Below are 18,700 nucleotides of genomic sequence, written 5' to 3'. Positions count from 1 at the left end.
ATGAATGGGGTAAGATGCAAACACGAGAGGGAGATGTGTAATCGAATACAAGGCAAATGAGAAACAGCAGAAAAGCGAAACTAAACGAGAAAATACATAATAAGAAGAAAAACAAAGACAACTATGGTATAATTTAACACTGACATAGAATAGAATTGAGATAAATGAAAGGATAATGAAATAAATCTAAAAAAAAGAAAGATAGAAAGACTGAAATTACCATCTAAACTAACACATTTACATAATAAGTTTCCTGTAACATATATATATCATGACTTAAATTACATCGTCTCAGCTTTTCCTAAATTTTCATGAATTTTACGCTGCAATTTTTTTCTCGCTTCGTTGTAAAGAAACTACACAAAATAACCGGGGCAAAACGGTGTCAAAATTACGGTAATATTTTCTTCTCTCGCATCTAAACTTGGGAAGAAATAATGACTTCGTCTTTTAGAATAAGAATTTAGGCGATGTGTTTGCCTTTCTTCATAACTCCGGTACAAAAAAAAACTTCCATTTAACGGATTCTCGGTTTTAGCGGACTTATCTCACCATATATGTCCGATAGAAGGAGATTTCACTATAACTTTCAAAATAATACTTTGTAAATGATTAAAAATATATCATAGGAGGTAAATAGAGAAGGAGATAGAAACAGGACTAGATTAATGTACATTTAGAGGTGGTTGTGGACAAAAGCTTGATGCAGCGTGTGTGATGTGAAGGATCATAATCACTCGACTGATTAGAATGATGTTTGCTTTGTAGTTTTCATGTCTCTCGTGTATTGACGGAAATACAATAGGCTTTTATTATTAATAGGAATACAATAGGGTTTAGCTATTGACAGAAATGACTTTAGTTGTTGACGGAAATACAATAGGGTTTAGTTGACAGAAATACAATATGTTTTAGTTTTGACAGGAGTACAAAAGGCTTCAGTTATTAACAGGAATACAATAGGCTTTACTTGACGGAAATACAAAAGGCTTCAGTTATTGACAGGAATACAATAGGCTTTACTTGACGGAAATACAATAGGGTTTAATATAATCACCTGGTGTGGTAACTGTATCACTAAATCCTACCTCTCCCGGTGTATAGCTTCAGGAGTGTGGACGCCGGAGACTCACCTACTGCTGGGGGAATACGAGGAGGAGGCACCGGTAAGGGACACCAATGCTTACTTCATGACGGGTAATAACACCGTGATCAACGTCCAGCTTGGCACCACCGCCGCTCTTCGCTGTCAGGTGTTTGATGTGGCCGAGCATGAAACGGTGAGTTATTTAGACGCTGGTGTGTGTGTTATTGGGGAGTTATTTAGTCTCTGATGTGAGTTATTGGGAGTTATTTAGACGCTGGTGTGTGTTATTGGGAAGTTATTTAGTCTCTGGTGTGAGTTATTGGGAGTTATTTAGTCTCTGATGTGAGTTATTGGGAGTTATTTAGACGCTGGTGTGTGTTATTGGGGAGTTATTTAGTCTCTGATGTGAGTTATTGGGAGTTATTTAGTCTCTGGTGTGAGTTATTGGGAGTTATTTCTGGTGTGTGTGGGAGTTATTTACTGGTGTGTGTTATTGGGAAGTTATTTAGTCTCTGGTGTGAGTTATTGGGAGTTATTTAGTCTCTGATGTGAGTTATTGGGAGTTATTTGAACTGGCGTGAGTTATTGGGAGTTATTTGAAACGCTGTGTGTTATTAGGAAGTTATTTAGTCTCTGATGTGAGTTATTGGGAGTTATTTAGACGCTGGTGTGTGTGTTATTGGGGAGTTATTTAGTCTCTGATGTGAGTTATTGGGAGTTATTTAGACGCTGGTGTGTGTTATTGGGAAGTTATTTAGTCTCTGGTGTGAGTTATTGGGAGTTATTTAGTCTCTGATGTGAGTTATTGGGAGTTATTTAGACGCTGGTGTGTGTTATTGGGGAGTTATTTAGTCTCTGATGTGAGTTATTGGGAGTTATTTAGTCTCTGGTGTGAGTTATTGAGTCACCTACCTAATGTTGAATGGGGTTCTTGAGTCAGTTACCTCGTGTGAGTTATTGAGCCAGTCACTGTTGAAGCCGTGAGTGATTGATCTCTTTGCCTAGTGAGCCAACCATCACACACACACACACACACACACACACACACACACACACACACACTTGTAATAACCAATTTTCATCAATCAGATTTAAGAAAAACTTTAATACTCATTCAATTAAGAGTTAAAAGTCATCAATAGATTTACTTCTAAACAACGAAAATATTTGGGTAAATATTTCGATACCAGGTGACACAAGTTAATTAAAAAGCCCAGGTTAATAGACTCTGGCTCATAAAACTAAAAGCTGGTGTTGGCCTCATATGTAGACCTGAATATAATTGTTTGATATTTTTTTTCGAATTGTAGTGTTACAGGTCAGTTATGTTTAAGGTCAGCTATGTTTAAGGATAGTTGTGTTTAAGGTCAGCTATGGTTTAGGTAAGCTATGTTTAAGGTCAGTTATGTTTAAGGTCAGTTGTGTTTAAGGTCAGCTATTTTTAAGGTCAGATATGTTTAAGGTCAGCTGTGCTTAGGGTCAGCTATGTTTAAGGTCAGCTATGTTTAAGGTCAGCTATGTTTAAGGTCAGCTATGTTTAAGGTCAGTTGTGTTTAAGGTCAGCTATGTTTAAGGTCAGCTATGTTTAAGGTCAGCTATGTTTAAGGTCAGCTATGTTTAAGGTCAGCTATGTTTAAGGTCAGTTGAGAGAAATATAACCAATAAACTTATTATTCGTTGGGAAAAAATGAGTAATGGGGTATAAGCTGTTGTCTCTATCTGTCTGTCTTTCTGTCTGTCTGTCTGTCTATTTGTCTGTCTCTCTGTCTGTCTGCCTGTCTTTCCTTCAGTTCATAATACTTGACATTTATCACATTATTAAGGTTATCATGTATATATATTAATGGGTTCACCTGAGTATTAATTAAGGTAGTGAGGTGATTATTACGTTATGTGTCGACAGGTGTCTTGGATCAGGCGGAAGGACCATCACCTAATTACCGTAGGTGACAAAATCTACTCCAACGACGAGCGCTTCCAGGTGACCCACTCTGACCACACCCAGGTAAGTGCAGGTAACCCAGATAAGATATCGACGAAGTATTTACACAAAGATATTCACGGGGTCAATGTCTACGGCTGGATGTTTTTTTCATGACCTATTTACTATCGGTCAAGAGGTCAAAGGTCATCAGATTATTTTGTAAGCAAAATTTGAGTGATGATTGAAATTTTCTAATGGTTAAACTATTTTACATTTTATTATCAATTTATGTGTTTTATTGATTCTTTTCCATTTTTCCTTCTGTGTGTGTGTGTGTGTGTGTGTGTGTGTGTGTATGTGTATGTGTGTGTGTGTGTGTGTGTGTGCGTGCTCAGGACTGGACCCTACACTTGCACTACGCCCAACTGCATGACGCTGGGGTCTACGAGTGTCAGCTGTCAGCCCACCCACCCATAGGCGTCTTCACCTCGCTTAATATCATCGGTGAGTCACTAACATAAGTACACAGTTGAGTCCAAAATGTGATGATAAGGTTCCAGTCATTGGGAGTAATGATCCGAGCTGATAATAAGGTTCCAGAAGCTGATGATAATGTTCCAGAATTCCAGAAGGTAATTATAAAGTTCCAGGAATAACACCAAGTTTCTGGAACATTGTGTTGAGTTTTGTTGTAATTTGCTGCCCGTTAAATGGAGGTTTCACATCCAAAGTACCTCGAAATAACGACCTGTCAACTCATAAGTCCGTTAAAGGGAGGTTTCACAGGACATGTTATACCTTGGTTGATAATATGTGGTAGGTAGTTAAACATCTCTCAGTATATATGTGTTTGTTGTCATCAGCGGCCGTGGCGGAGATCGTGGGCGGGTCTGAGATATATGTCCAAAGTGGCAGCTCCGTCCAGCTTACCTGCACCCTCAAACACTTCACGGAGCCGCCCACCTACATCTTCTGGTACCACGCCCACCACATGGTCAACTACGACGACAACGCCCGGGTAAGTGACTGTTGACATGGTTGTTCATCAGGGTTCTTAGAGTAACCATTATTTACAACTCACACCCAACCACAGAGACCATGATCCCACCCCCAAAACTATGACAGCGACTTTAACTATTAGTTCCAGCGTCACAACATAACAAATATGAGTAAATAAGAGAAATACAACACTTGAAAGACAAATATGACCATTGGAGTGAAGAGAACTTTTACCAGAAACCCGATGGAGTAGATTACGTTGGCAGGAATATTATGTACCGGGTAGGGAGGAGGAAAGGTAGGTGAGGAAGGTAGATAAATGGACTGACGAGGAAGTAAACAGAGGTTCTCCCTACAGATAACGGTGGTGAACGGTCCTGAACAGAGTGCGTTAAGGATCTCACAGGTGACTAAAGGTGACAGCGGTAACTACACCTGCATGCCCTCCAATGCCCGCCCTGCTTCTGTCTCTCTTCATATTATTACCGGTAAGTCACTAAGTTAGTCGTTACGTTATACAGGAAAGTCATTAAGTCACAGTTAAGTCATTCAGTCACACGGGTAATTCATCTATGTCATATGAACAACATTTGTATACAATCATATTTATTCATAGTTAAATGAAATATACTGCATATTACACACACACACACACACACACACACACACACACACACACACACACACACACACACACACATACGAGAAACAGCCAAGTTATCGAAGAATAAACCAACATTTTTTTTCCCAGGTGAGACTCCGGCGGCCATGCAAAAGGCCAGCGCCAACGAGGTGCAGTGCCACCTCATCATGGCTCTTCTGTCCTCCCTCGTGGCACTTATCACCGTTTAGGCACTCCAGGTGATCCGTGATATTCATCGAGGATCTGAATTTCTTAACAGACTATAAGTAACATTTCTTCTTGTTAGTAGTGTTGTTTGTAGCTTGTGGTTACCTGCCTGAGACCCTCCTGGGAAAAGAATTAATGAACAGTGTGTCTTTCTCCGTGATACACTAGCGGCATTAATAGCGTTACAGCATAGATCGAGAGAACACGGAGACCTGAGTAGGATCATGTCATGGGTTAAGCTGACACAGGGGCGACCTCAGCAGTACAGTGGGTGACTAATGTGTAGCGGTAGCGATTTCTTCAGTATCAAGTTGGTGATGTAAATATTGAAATAAAGAGCGACTGCTATACTGTATGTCCATCTGGGTGAGTTACTTACTGGTGCCGGGGGCGAGTGTTGATGGTTGGTTCAACATCAATGTTGCCTTCTTATGTTCTCAAACGAAGAGAAAATAATTGTTATGGTGAACGCTTTAGTCGAGCATCAGGGGACACAAGGTGATTATTGGTTATTCGTTTCGTTTTACTCGTCGTAATATTTTCGTCCTTAGAATTCGCTAATATACTGCAGGAAATTTGTAAAGTCCTCGGGAAAAGGTTCCATATTGTATATATATGTTGCCGGCAATTTGTAAAAATGCCTTAGGTAATGTCCGGTTTCCTAAAATATTACATGTATGGTGGTATGGTGTGGTGTGGTGTGGTGTGGTGTGGTTATGTTAGATTACGTAAGACTGTGTTAAGTTACGATAGATTAAATCATTCAACTATGATTTGTGGTAATGCGATTAATCTTAACACCAAAACTAACCTAACCTTACCTGCATTAACCTGACCAATATATCATAACCTAGCCTAACCTAACCTTACCTGCATTAACCTGACCAATCTATCATAACCTAACCTAACCTAACCTTACCTGCATTAACCTGACCAATCTATCATAACCTAACCTAACCTAACCTTACCTGCATTAACCTGACCAATCTATCATAACCTAACCTAACCTAACCTTACCTGCATTAACCTAACCAATCTATCATAACCTAACCTAACCTAACCTTACCTGCATTAACCTAACCAATCTATCATAACCTAACCTAAACTAACTCACATGGTTTAATATTTATCCCGAAGAAAAAATCACAATCGATTTGAACATCATATCACTTGTCATTCCTGTAATATTTCATAACACAAACGATATTCACAGGCTTTTTACAAATTGCTTCATATGACAGATTACTCGTAACACGTTTCATTCACGAGAAAAATAGATTCTTAAAACCGAGATCATTAGAGTCAACACGGAGATCTAACAATAACAACCTGACTCCTCTCACCTGTCTATCTTACCTGTATATAAGAATCTCCTCATTAACCATAGTTTACCGAGAGAAAGTGGATAAATTAGTGATGCATCATACACAAGTTTATGGTGAGTAGAAGCGGCTATACAGTAAAATACATAAAATACACCTTGTATACTAATGTCCTAATGTCCGTATTTGTATGATGATATAAATATATTTTCCAATAAAAGTGATTGTATGACTTACCTGGGCAGTGACGTACCTGTGCTCTCCGTTAATTGACAGTTACCACTTAAAAATTTACAGGTGTTAATTCTACTACCTGTATGTGTTTAGTTTTTATTATGTTTTTTTGTTTTGTTTATTATTTGAGTCTTCTGGGTTGTATTGACTGATTCGCTCGGCTTTTGTTTTCATTTTATCTGTTTTTCTCTGGCTATTTCTTCCGTCTGTCTGTTAATCTGCCTTTTACGACGATCTCTCTCTCTCTCTCTCTCTCTCTCTCTCTCTCTCTCTCTCTCTCTCTCTCTCTCACCGTCAGGGAGTAATTCCAGCATCAAAAGACCAAATGTTGAGAGCATAAAGCCAGTTAAGTCAGTATGGATCAAGACGCCACTGAGCTTGAGATTCACCACCGTAATAACATGATAAAGAAGTGAGTTGAGTTCTTAAGAGGCTTTGTCAGTATTTTCTTAACTATTAAATGAGTTCCCCCCCCCCCCAAAAAGCTTTTAGCAAATGAAGTCTTGGTAGGTAAGTAAACGAGGCACAGTGTCATAATGTTCTCAGGACGAGGAAAATGATGTGTGTGTGTGTGTGTGTGTGTGTGTGTGTGTGTGTGTGTGTGTGTGTGTGTGTGTGTGTAAGACTGCCACTATCATACTCATCCATCTAAATCTTAAACCCTCATAAACTCGATTGATGGGTTGTCCGTTTTAACCGAATTATGTTATATAGTGTCCGTTTTAACCGAATTATGTTATATAGTGTCCGTTATAACCGAATTATGTTATAAGTGTCCGTTATAACCGAATTATGTTATATAGTGTCCGTTATAACCGAATTTCGTTATACAGTATCGTTATAACCGAGGAGTTTACTAATTAAAGCCATGCACTTGGGTAATAATATAAGAATAGAATCTCCAAAGTCCGTATAATGAGAGTCGAGTCAATTGGGTCTGTGTGAAGGTTTGTAACTGGTTCCCGTATCTTACTCTCTTACAGGTAAAAATTCCCCTCAATAAATCTGTGAGAGATTAAGCAAGATTAGCCATAATGGATAATTAAAGACTTTGTAAGGGACGTTCAACTTTTTTTCGTCCATAAACTTACCCACCAAAGTTTAGACTGATGAAAGTGTGTTTAGGTCAGGTTAAATTAATGTTGGTTTTAAGTTAGGTGAAGTTAGGTTAGATTAAGATAGATTTAGTTTTATTAGGTTTAAGTGACTTAAATTCGAGTAAGTTAGACTAGGGTGCGTTTGGTTAGGTTAGGTTAGTTTAGGTTAAATTAGGTTATGATAAGTTAGATCAGGTTAGATTAGGTTGGGTTAAATTTGTTTAGATTAGGTTAAGTTAGATTAGTTTAGGTTAAGTTAGGTTAGGTTAAGTTTGGATAAGTTTAGCTTCAGAATTACCTTGCGTCTCTCACCAGCACCAGACTTGGCTCACCTTTGATCCTCTGAACATTATTAATTATATATGAGGATATTTTCATCATTTACCTCAGAGGGAAGCAAGGACGAGGTGAGCAAACACAAACAGAAAGCCACGAGAGAAAGTGAGGGAAAGAGGAGAGAGAGAGAGAGAGAAGGAGAGAGAGGGATATTGTAAAAGAAAGAGGGAGAAAGAGAGTGGGATGTAAAAGAGAGAAAGAGAAAGGGATATATAAAGAGAAAGAGAGAGGAATAGAGAGAAAGAGGTATGCTGTATAGAAAGAAAGAGAGAGAGAGAGGGAGAAGAGGGAGATTATGTATAGAGAAAGAAAAAGAGAGAGAAAAAATATAAAATAGTCCTCATTCTTTCTACTGTCTCTTCAAATTCGTCTTTCCATGAGTTAGGGAGAATAATTGTGTTAGGTCAGGTTAGAGAGGATGAGACAGAGATAAAAGAGAGAGAGATGTAGAGATACGAAGAGAGGGAGAGAGAATCTTCAATATATATAGAATGAGAGTGAGAGAGAAGAGTGAAGGCTGATAGACAGACAGTGAAAGACAGGTGATTGACGGTCACATTATCAACAAGCGACACGTAAAATAATTGATTATATCTACCTACAGTTAGTCTGTCTGTCTGTCTGTCTGTCTGTCTGTTAAAAGAATAACCTTATAAAATTACACTATATGAACTATAGAACAGGAATAATCAAAATAAAAGAAATAACATGAATAAATATGATAAACAAGACAATAATAATAACAATAAAACACGAATGAAATAAAGATGAAATAAAAAAAATAAAAAAAATACCTAAAACCAAAGAAATAATGAACAGAAAACAGGGAAAAGGGAGAAGGGAAAGAGAGCAATAAATACAGTGCATAGAAAGACTGGAGAAGAGGAAATTGAAGGGATAATTGAGGAGAGGTGAGTGGGGTGGAAGTGGGGAGTAGAGGTGAGTGGGATAAATGGCAATATAATAGTAGATGATGATAAGGTGGTGGAGAGAGAGGGAGAGAGAAAGACAGGCAAAGAGACAGAGATACTTACAGATTGACAGAGACAGACAGACAGAGATAAGGAGACAAACAGATAAAGAGACAGAACGACAGACAGAGAGACAGAACGACAATCAGACAGACACGGAAATAAAGAGACTGGCTGACAGACAGAGAGACAGACAGACAAAAACAGATAGACAGAGAGGAACAAGATGATAATAGAATGAAGGACAGATAGACAGACAGACAGACAGAAGATAAAGAACATGATAACATGATTCACAAGCCATTAGATTACCTCATTAAACCCGTAATTAACCTGCATTAAATCTTCAGGTAAATAGCCTAGAGAATCTTTTTAAATTACCTGTCTCTTCACCTTCTCCCTTTTCTGTGTGTGTGTGTTTGTGTGTGTGTGTGTGTGTGTGTGTGTGTGTGTGTGTGTGTCTGTCTTAGATTCTGATTGACTTAGGAGACGAACAAAATTACATTGCTCTCTCTCTCTCTCTCTCTCTCTCTCTCTCTCTCTCTCTCTCTCTCTCTCTCTCACTCTCATTATGCAGTAAAGGCTGGCACAAAATCACATTCAACAAACTATAACCAAAACAACTAATTGAAGTGTTTATGTGAATTATTCTTTACCACAACACGAAACATTCTGAAACATATCGTTCTTCTCACTGGGATCCTCGAATATTAATCACAAATACAAAATAAAATAAAAATTTATTATTTTTATCTTCACTTAAATAATATAATATTTAACACGATAATAATTAAAAGTTTGTCGCTGAATTCCAAAATATTTTTATTGGAATATTTTAAAGGTTTGTAATATATATTTTTACCTGGCAGGGGAAATATCTGTCTTTATCGAGGTACAGTGGTGGCAGTGGAAGCTTTTATGCTTAGTGTGACAGACAGACAGACGGGGGAAGACAGGTGAATGGCGGTCATCGTATCAACAAACGACCAGTAAAGTAATTGTTTTTTCTCCTAACAATTACTGTGGCAGATGTACCCTTGTGTATGTGTGTGTGTGTGTGTGTGTGTGTGTGTGCGTGTGTGTGTGTGTGCGTGCGTGTGTGTGTGTTTCTCCTTTCTTATTTTGTCTGTAATTGCGTGTGTACAGCTATCTCTCTCTCTCAGTCTACTTAAACACACACACACACACACGTCTCACTCAAAGAACCCCTAAAATACATATGTTTGTCAAGTCATCCCCAAGAGTAATAAAGCCCTGACGTTTCTAATACAGTTAACCAAAACAAACTTCACATACAAACACATACAAAAGATCCATTAGTGAAGTGTATCCCTTTTACACGAACAAACTTTTACTCGTGGCAAGATATAGAGTCGTAGCGTTATCCATACGTATTATAGCGGTCAGGTTGTTATGTCATTCCCCTTCGTTAATTGATAAGGGTTTTAAAAATATGTTTGTAATGTTTGTTTTTTATTGATAAGGACACGGTAAATATAGTAGGGATTCGATGAATTCTTCCTGTTTATTTATTTATTTATTTATTGTTATTTAGTTCCCCCTATCTTCTCTCTTCTCATTCTGAACTATATCAATATATATCTCTCTCTCTCTCTCTCGTCTGCTACTTATTCCCTCTTTCTCATCTCCTTCACAAACTAGGGTTGGTAATCTTTCTCTTCTTGTCTTCTCTCCCCTTCTCTTCTCTCCCCTTTCCTATTTTCTCTTATTTTCTAACCTCCCTTCCTACTTCCTCCGGTCCCCTCTTCTTCCTCTTATTATTTTAACCTCTCTCTCTCTCTCTCTCTCTCTCTCTATCCACCAACCACCACCAAATACGACTCAATACACTAGTCTTCCCTCCTTTATCTCTCCTTTATTATCTTCTCTTTCTCTATCTCCATCATCAATAACATCCCCTTCACCTACACCTTCCATCATGAACCAACGCCACATAGTGAATAAAATAGTAATTCCTATGATATGATCTCCCGTATTACGAGTTACAGTAGTTCAATATTGTCCTCTCTGGTTGGCTTAAGTCGGCTGTTGATTTCTCGTTAGCCAGTGTTATTCGCCTTAAGATGGTCATTAAAAGTTTCTCCTTGGTTCATTTTGTTGTGGTTGGAAGGTAGTGTGTGTGTGTGTGTGTGTGTGTGTGTGTGTGTGTGTGTGTGTGTGTGTGTGTGTGTTACAATAAAAACCATCTTTACAGTTTCTAAGAGATCAGTTTTCTGACCCAGTGGAGAATCTCTTAATAAATACCAATAAAGGAGTCAGCAGGTCGGTGGTGTAGAAGAAACACTAAGAACGACTTCCACTTTGTCTTACCTCAATACTACAGTCGAGTCAGCAACATGTTGACAGAGATAAACACTTAAGATTTTCCATCCTTTTATCTTTTTATTTCTCCTCCTCTTCCTCCCCTCTTCCTCCTCCTCCTCTTCCTCCTCCTCTACCTCCTCCTCTTCCTCCTTCCTTCTTGTTACAATTAAGTTAACAGTTGCCAGCGTGGAACAGCACTGGGAGGGACACACAGATGGTGGGACGGGTTGGTATGGAACACGTCTGGTCTGTGTGGGTTAATTAGTACCAGCTCTGGTTGGTTGTGTTTAGGAGGCCCTCTGCCGCGGTGAAGGGAATAAGGATTGCCCAGGGGAAATTAGGATTTTTTTCGCTGAAGTCTGAATAGATATTTGTCTTTTCCAACTTCTTATTTTCTTTTAATTAATTTACACAGTTTTTTTTAATATTTTTATTTACATAACGCTCTGCCACATCTCTTCCTCGAGCTCCTTCTGGTAAGGGACGAGATGTTAGTATGCAACAAACATTCCCTCTCTGGAACACTATACCGAGGAGCTGGAACAAGTAACTCGACACTGGAACCCAACTCATTCAGGAACTTCAGGGCCTTGGTGTCTCAGTCTCCCAGAGTGTCTGATCTTATTGGGACAACGCAACATTCATAGTTCAGGTTCCTGTACTTTGCTTCCTTCAGGTTTGCCCTTCAACTTGCTGCCCCCCGCCACTCCTCCCCACTCCAGTTACACTCTTGGGGATGATAAGAAGGTGCCAAGGTGGAAGCATATGTTCTACACCAGTTGTTTACTATCCAGCGTGATTCAGTCTGGGCGCTTGTTGTCACGTCTTCAGAGTACTAAACTGCTCTCCCCCACCCTCGTTGAGAATGATACATCAGTAAACAGTATGGACAGGAGCCATAAGCGATACCAACACTGAGGGCCATGAGATCAAGGTGAGTGTCTAACGAGGAGTTTGGGATGGCCAGAAGAAAGTCCCCAGCACAAAGAACACTCACTGCCCCCAAATGAACTCTCTCTTAGTCATTTGATGTTCTCTCAGGCTTGTATGAGACAATCTTCTCCGTGTTGAGTTTGTCCCAGTGGGTTTGTTTGATGTATTTTAGTCGTGCTTAGACTAGTGGTGCTACTCATGCCTACTGGTGCTTAATGTTTACTGGTGATTAATGGTTACCGGTACCTAATAGTTACTGGTACTCAATGGTTGCAGTTGTTATAAGGTTGCTGGTGCTTACTTGATATTGGTACTCAATGGATGGTACTCAATGGCTACTTGTACTCTGTGGTTACTAATGTTTAACGGGTATTAGTGCTCAGTGGCTACTAGTACTCAATGGCTACTAGTACTCAATGGCTACTAGTACTCAATACTCTATACAACCATTACTCACTCGAACTATAATCCCCTTCCTTCCTCCCTCCCTCCCTCCCTCCTTCCCTCCTTCCCTCCCCTACCCCTCCCTCCCTCCCTCCCTCCCTCCCTCCCAGACAATAACCACAAACTATCTCCCTCCATCAATAACATCAAGGATCCATTTTGAGGAGAAAATAATGAAAAGAGTGAACTGAAGTATAGCTCATTCATCTCCTCTTAAGCTTTCAATTACAGTAAGAGATTCAACTAGCGATGCCCTCACGTTACCTACCTCTTAATATCCTTCAGTAGGATTTATACCTCTCCCTCAAACTCCCAGGGACTTGATACTTCTGAAGGGATAGTTAGAACTCTGGGACCTGCCAATCTTGATGACACTCTCTGAATTGTTTGTGTCTTGATATTGTGATTATTTCTAAAATTTTGATTGCTCTTTTACCTTCAATTAGTCTTAATGGGATTCTTTTGACAGTTTTTATTCCGTTTATTTATAAGTCTTTCAGGTCAGATGGGGGGGGGGGTCCGTACCAACAAGATAGAATATTATATTGGGCTTACTCTCTTCCATGGTTAGCTCTGAATTTGTCCTTGTCTGAGCTAGTAATACCTGAAGATAAGAAAAATCAAGTTACGGCTCTCTCTCTCACACACACACACACTCAATCCTATTAGGGAGATAAAATTTGTCCTTGTGGGAATTGTTGTTTTCAAGAGGAGGCAAAAGTAGGAGCATTATTTGTCAGCGTCAGTCAGTACACGTCTTGGCCCACGCTCTCTCCTCCCCTTAATATAATTTGCAACCAACACATTTTACTTTTTAACTCTCACACTGTTTACTGCTGTCTGTTTGTCTTTCTGTTTACCAATGTTTATCTGTCTGTATGTTTACCAACGTTATAAACTGCATAGCTAAAGTTTGACTCTCTCTCTCTTTTCGTCCCTACACATCCATCCTCTTCCACCTTCTTTCCAACTCTCTTCCTCTCCTCCACCTTCTTCCCATCCCTATTCCTCTTCCTCACCTTCTTTCCATCCGCCCCTCTTCCTCTCTATCATCAACTTCCTCTCCTCCTCCACCTTCTTCCCATCCCTCTCTCTTCCTCCATCTTCTTCCCATCCCTCTCTCTTCCTCCATCTTCTTCCCATCCCTCTCTCTTCCTCCATCTTCTTCCCATCCCTCTCTCTTCCTCACCATCATCATTTATTCCTCTTTCTCTCCCTCTCCCTCACCGACCTCCAGGGAAAGAGAGCCACCAATACCTCAGCTATAGTCTCCTGGAAATTGGCTAGGAACTCCCTGAAGGTGTTCTGTATTTGGCTTTTGTCATCCCAGGAAAGCGCTGCACTGTCAACTGGAATTAAAATGTTAAGCGAGAAGACGTACGGTTTATTTGCCTTGTGAAGTGATTATTATTGTGGTGGAAAAATGAAAATCACTCTTATGTTGAAGGACTGAAATGGTATAGTGTTAATTTTCGTATTGTGTTTTCCATTTTTTTTTGATAACTTTGATAATGTCTTAATTCCTTTGAGTGTGATGTCTTGACCTCTTGAGTACGATGTCTTTACCCCTTGAATACGATGTCTTTACCCCTTGAGTACGATGTCTTTACCCCTTGAAGACAAATAACCAAACCCCCTTGGCATTTCTTACCTGCAAATAAACTTGTTTTTGTTTTGACGGGAACTTTTAGTATATTTACCTGAAAGTCCAAACACCTGTGCAATAATAAGTTCCTGTTTTATTCCTATTCTCTTTACCAACGAGAGTTTTATTGTTTATTGGTTTGTTTTGTTTTTCTTATATTTTCTCCCTGTTTCTCCTTCTAAAAATACGTAAAATGTTGCTCCCACACTGATAATTCACGCTTACCAATAACACAATAGAGCCGATTTTCTTTTATTTTTCTCTTTCGCGCGCTTTCTTTGTTCTTCTTCATCAGTCAATTTATTAGTTTTCGTTATTTTTATTGCTCTTTCTTACTTCCTTCATTTTTAGATAGAATTCTCTTTTATCTATCTTCTATCGTCTATTTTCTCTTACTATTTATCGTCTTCAGTCAGTTATATTATATCGTTACACCCAGACGAGTAAGACGTGGGAGGTGAGGAGACGATAACAATACGGTATATCAGGTGGCAATGATACCTTTAGCTGGCCTCCTGCCCCGATCACTCTCTCTCTCTCTCTCTCTCTCTCTCTCTCTCTCTCTCTCTCTCTCAAGATGTGTCCAAGTCTCATGTAGCCTCGTAGCTCCTAACAAGATCCTCCTCCATCAGGCAGTTCCTACCCTCAGGAGGTGGACGAGGTTACAGCCATCATTCCCCTCTCGAGTACTTCTCTAATTGGCTCCTGTAACCTTTTTTAAGTCTTTCTGTCGACGTTATGATGCAGTGAGAGGGAGGTTAAGTGTGTCGCTTTCTGTTGAGACTCTCTGTTGATATTCGGAGAACTTTGAGGTTATTGTTCTTGACGCCTTGAGACAACTTAAACCTTCCTGTCAGTCTTAAGTTTATCCTCACTCACCATTCTTCCCTCGTAATGGTGATAGTGAAGGAGTTTAGTTTCACCATCGTTCTCAGAGTAAATTTCTTCACCAGATCAATAGAAAGTCTCCTAAACCCTTTAACACCTTAGGAATAGAACTTTTCCCTATACCACCTAATCTAACCTAACACCAACCTAACCTAACCCAACCTAACCTAACCTAACCTAACCAAATAGCTATTAAAAGAGTATTGAAACTCACTCGCTCCATCCCCTTTACTCCTCAGACTTGAACTTAGGATAAAATGCTCCAGTTTTGATCACAAGTTGGAGGGAGGAAAAGGTTCATGTTGAAGGCTTTAGTGTTGAAGTTTGTGATATATTTCCTGGCTGGTAAGAACGTGAGATGACTTAGGGTTTGTATATTGATTTAAGGTATGTATGATGACTTATGTGTGATGACTTATGTATGATGACTTATGTGTGATGACTTATGTGTGATGACTTATGTATGATGACTTATGTATGATGCCTTATGTATGATGACTTATGTATGATGACTTATGTATGATGACTTATGTGTGATGACTTATGTATGATGACTTATGTGTGATGACTTATGTGTGATGACTTATGTATGATGACTTATGTGTGATGACTTACTTTCCATTTCCCTCACCATCGTCTCTACTATCTCAATCAGGAGGTGAAGGGGGGGAGGAGGGATCTGGTCTAAATCAAACTTAAAAGGGGTAAGAGTTTTCGTCCCCCAGTGTGTGTGTGTGTGTGTGTGTGTGTGTGTGTGTGTGTGTGTGTGTGTGTGTGTGTGTGTCCTCGGCGTCAAGTATGGCCACGAGGTAACACCACTTAAGAATCTTTACCTGTAATTTACATAATGAGTCTCCAAACTCTCTTGCTTGACGGAGAAGAATGTTATCTAGCTGAGGGAAATATCCAAGTTTGACGGTACTTAAACCCAGGTTGTGACGGGGGGCTTCTGTCTACTATTATGACAGATAGAGACAGATATCAGTACGTGAGACAGATACCTTAGTTACCAAGTCTCATAAATAATAACTAGGTGATAGTGAGGCTTCAATAAGTAAGTAAATAACATGTTATGACTTAAGTTATTCAGAATGCATAACTTGAGGAATATCCTTCATTAATTTACCAGTAAAAACCTCCAGACAGGAAGAATACAGAGGTGCCATTAGTAAGGCTTTTACTTCAGAAACATTAGAGAATTTTTTTATAATACGAATGAACTGCGTCTCATTCCCCACGTGATTAATTCCAACGTAAGGAGGCGTTCAGGTGTCTGCAGGAAGCCGTGAGCACCTCTTACCGCCACCAGGAACAAACTAATCACTCCATTCCTCGCCGAGTGACGACATAAAGTATAATAATTGGTTATATCTGTGTGTAACCATTCAGGATGTTATATAATACTTCAACCTAACATAACATAACATAACATAACATAACATAACATAACGTAACATAACATAACATAACATAACATAACATCACATAACATAACGTAACATAACATAACATAACATAACATAACATAACGTAACATAACATAACATAACGTAACATAACGTAACATAACCATTCAGGATGTTATATAATACTTCAACCTAACATAACATAACATAACCTAACCTAACATAACATAACATAACATAACATAACATAACATAACATAACATAACATCACATAACATAACATAACATCACATAACATAACATAACATAACATCACATAACATAACATAACATCACATAACATAACATCACATAACATAACGTAACATAACCATTCAGGATGTTATATAATACTTCAACCTAACCTAACATAACCTAACCTAACCAAAAACATCATTTAAGTGGAGACCAACATAACGCCCCACAAACAAGACAAAATTCAACGTGTGAACTTTGGTGAATTGGCACTGTGGTTTCTTAACAAGCTTCTAGAACCACCGATAATGGTCATAAGCGTCGTGCCAACTTTCCGCATGCAGTCTGGAGGTAATGTAAGAGTTTAATATTAAACTTTCCACATATCCGCTCACTGTCTATCCCCACCACGCCATCATAGGAGGCACCGTTTATCTGGCTTGTTCATCACGTGTGTTGTAATGTTTTGGTTTGATTTATATGGTTCCTTCCTTCCTTCCTTCCTTCCTTCCTTCCTTCCTTCCTTCCTTCCTTCCTTCCTTCCTTCCCTCCCTCCCTCCCACCCATCCTTCATTCCTTCCTTCCTTCCCTCCCTCCCACCCATCCTTCATTCCTTCCTTCCTTCCTTCCTTCCTTCCTTCCTTCCCACCCCCCATCCCACTATGATAACTGACTGAGGCGGCACCTGATTCACCGAGAAACTTTTGGTGATAAAATTTATGCATGAGCAGATAATCCAGCCAAAGAGAGATGCCTAGACTATGAATATTTTAGCCAGTTCTGTGGTCATGTATGTACACCCACAAACACCTTTATCAATAGTTCTTGCCTGAGTCACACACACACACACACACACACACACACACACACACACACACACACGTCCGGGTATTCATGTTGTCTGTGTTTGTTTGTTTGTATGTCTGTATACCTTTGTGTGTGTGTGTGTGTGTACCTTTGTGTGCTTTTAATACTATAACTTAAGGGAAATTTGTTCAAATATAGTAACAATTTTCACTGTTTCATTTAATACGTTATTTACTAACCTAACCTAACCATCCCTAAAGTAAACAGCCATCTTGCTAAGGCTCCCAAGATCCTAACCATCATATGAGGCTCAGAAGGACGTATTCAGTAGGTACCCAGATGAGAGGCTCCACTAGTATCTCAGCTGAGGCTCGTTGAAGTGAGTCTTTATTAGAGCCTCAGTACCTACCTCAAAGGCTTCTCATAAAACATGAATAGTGTTCATTATAACTTGGGTGAAAAAATCCGTTCTTAATAGCGTTCTAACACTCATTAGTAAGTAGAGGTAGGGAGGGAGAGAGGTATTGAAATGTTCCTAAGCAGCACTTAGAGGGAAGGGGAGAGAGAGGCATTGAAATGTTCCTTACTCTCACGTGGAGGTAAAGGGAGGGGGGAGGAGGGGAGGCATTAAAATGTTCCTTACCAGCACGTGGAGGGAAGGAAGAGAGGCATTCAAATGTTCCTTAGCAGCACATGGACGGGAGATAGAGTGGGAGGCAGGGAGAGGTAGCAGTAGTGTGGGTAGCAGTTCCGCCTCAACCACTACCAACTCTACATTATAAAACCCACCTGGCTAAGACACGGTTATGTACACAATGCATTATACATGAACGTTACTTTGGATAGGGAGATGTAGGGGAAGGTGGGCTGGGCTGGGCTGGGCTGGGCTGTGCTGGGCTGTGCACAGTGTGGTGGCTGTGCTGGGAGGACACAATGACAGGATGGAGATGAAACAGAAATAGGAGAGAGAAATATGAGGAGGAAATGGAGTGGGAGAGGAGAGTGCGAAGAAAAAAAACAGACGTGGGAGAGGGAAGGAAGTCTGGGGAGAAAAGTTTGAGAGGGGTGAGTGGGAGAGGAAGTAGAGTGTGAAAAGAGAGAGAGGGAGTCAGAGATTAAGTGTAGGGAGAAGAGAACGAGAGAGAGAAGAGTTGGGGAGTTAAAATATACGTGGTGGGGAGGAAAAAAATAAGAAAA

General features: G+C 39.6%; 1 protein-coding gene across 1 annotated transcript; it reads left to right on the top strand.

Moving 5' to 3' along the window:
• The first annotated feature begins 1,077 nt into the window (after window positions 1-1,077).
• On the top strand, window positions 1,078-5,761 carry LOC121853606 (T-lymphocyte activation antigen CD86-like). The gene is made up of 6 exons (XM_042347864.1): window positions 1,078-1,280; window positions 2,991-3,092; window positions 3,407-3,515; window positions 3,875-4,029; window positions 4,369-4,498; window positions 4,762-5,761. Exons 1-6 carry the CDS (start codon window positions 1,191-1,193, stop codon window positions 4,860-4,862), a joined length of 687 nt encoding a protein of 228 aa, XP_042203798.1. The 5' UTR covers window positions 1,078-1,190; the 3' UTR covers window positions 4,863-5,761.
• The last annotated feature ends 12,939 nt before the right edge of the window (window positions 5,762-18,700 follow it).

The sequence above is a fragment of the Homarus americanus genome, unplaced genomic scaffold (genome assembly GCF_018991925.1).
Source record: "Homarus americanus isolate GMGI-L3 unplaced genomic scaffold, GMGI_Hamer_2.0 scaffold4896, whole genome shotgun sequence".
In the NCBI taxonomy this organism is placed as follows: Eukaryota; Metazoa; Arthropoda; class Malacostraca; order Decapoda; family Nephropidae; genus Homarus; species Homarus americanus.
The sequence above is the reverse complement of the archived record's forward strand: the minus strand, read 5'-3'. Positions and strand labels throughout refer to the sequence as shown.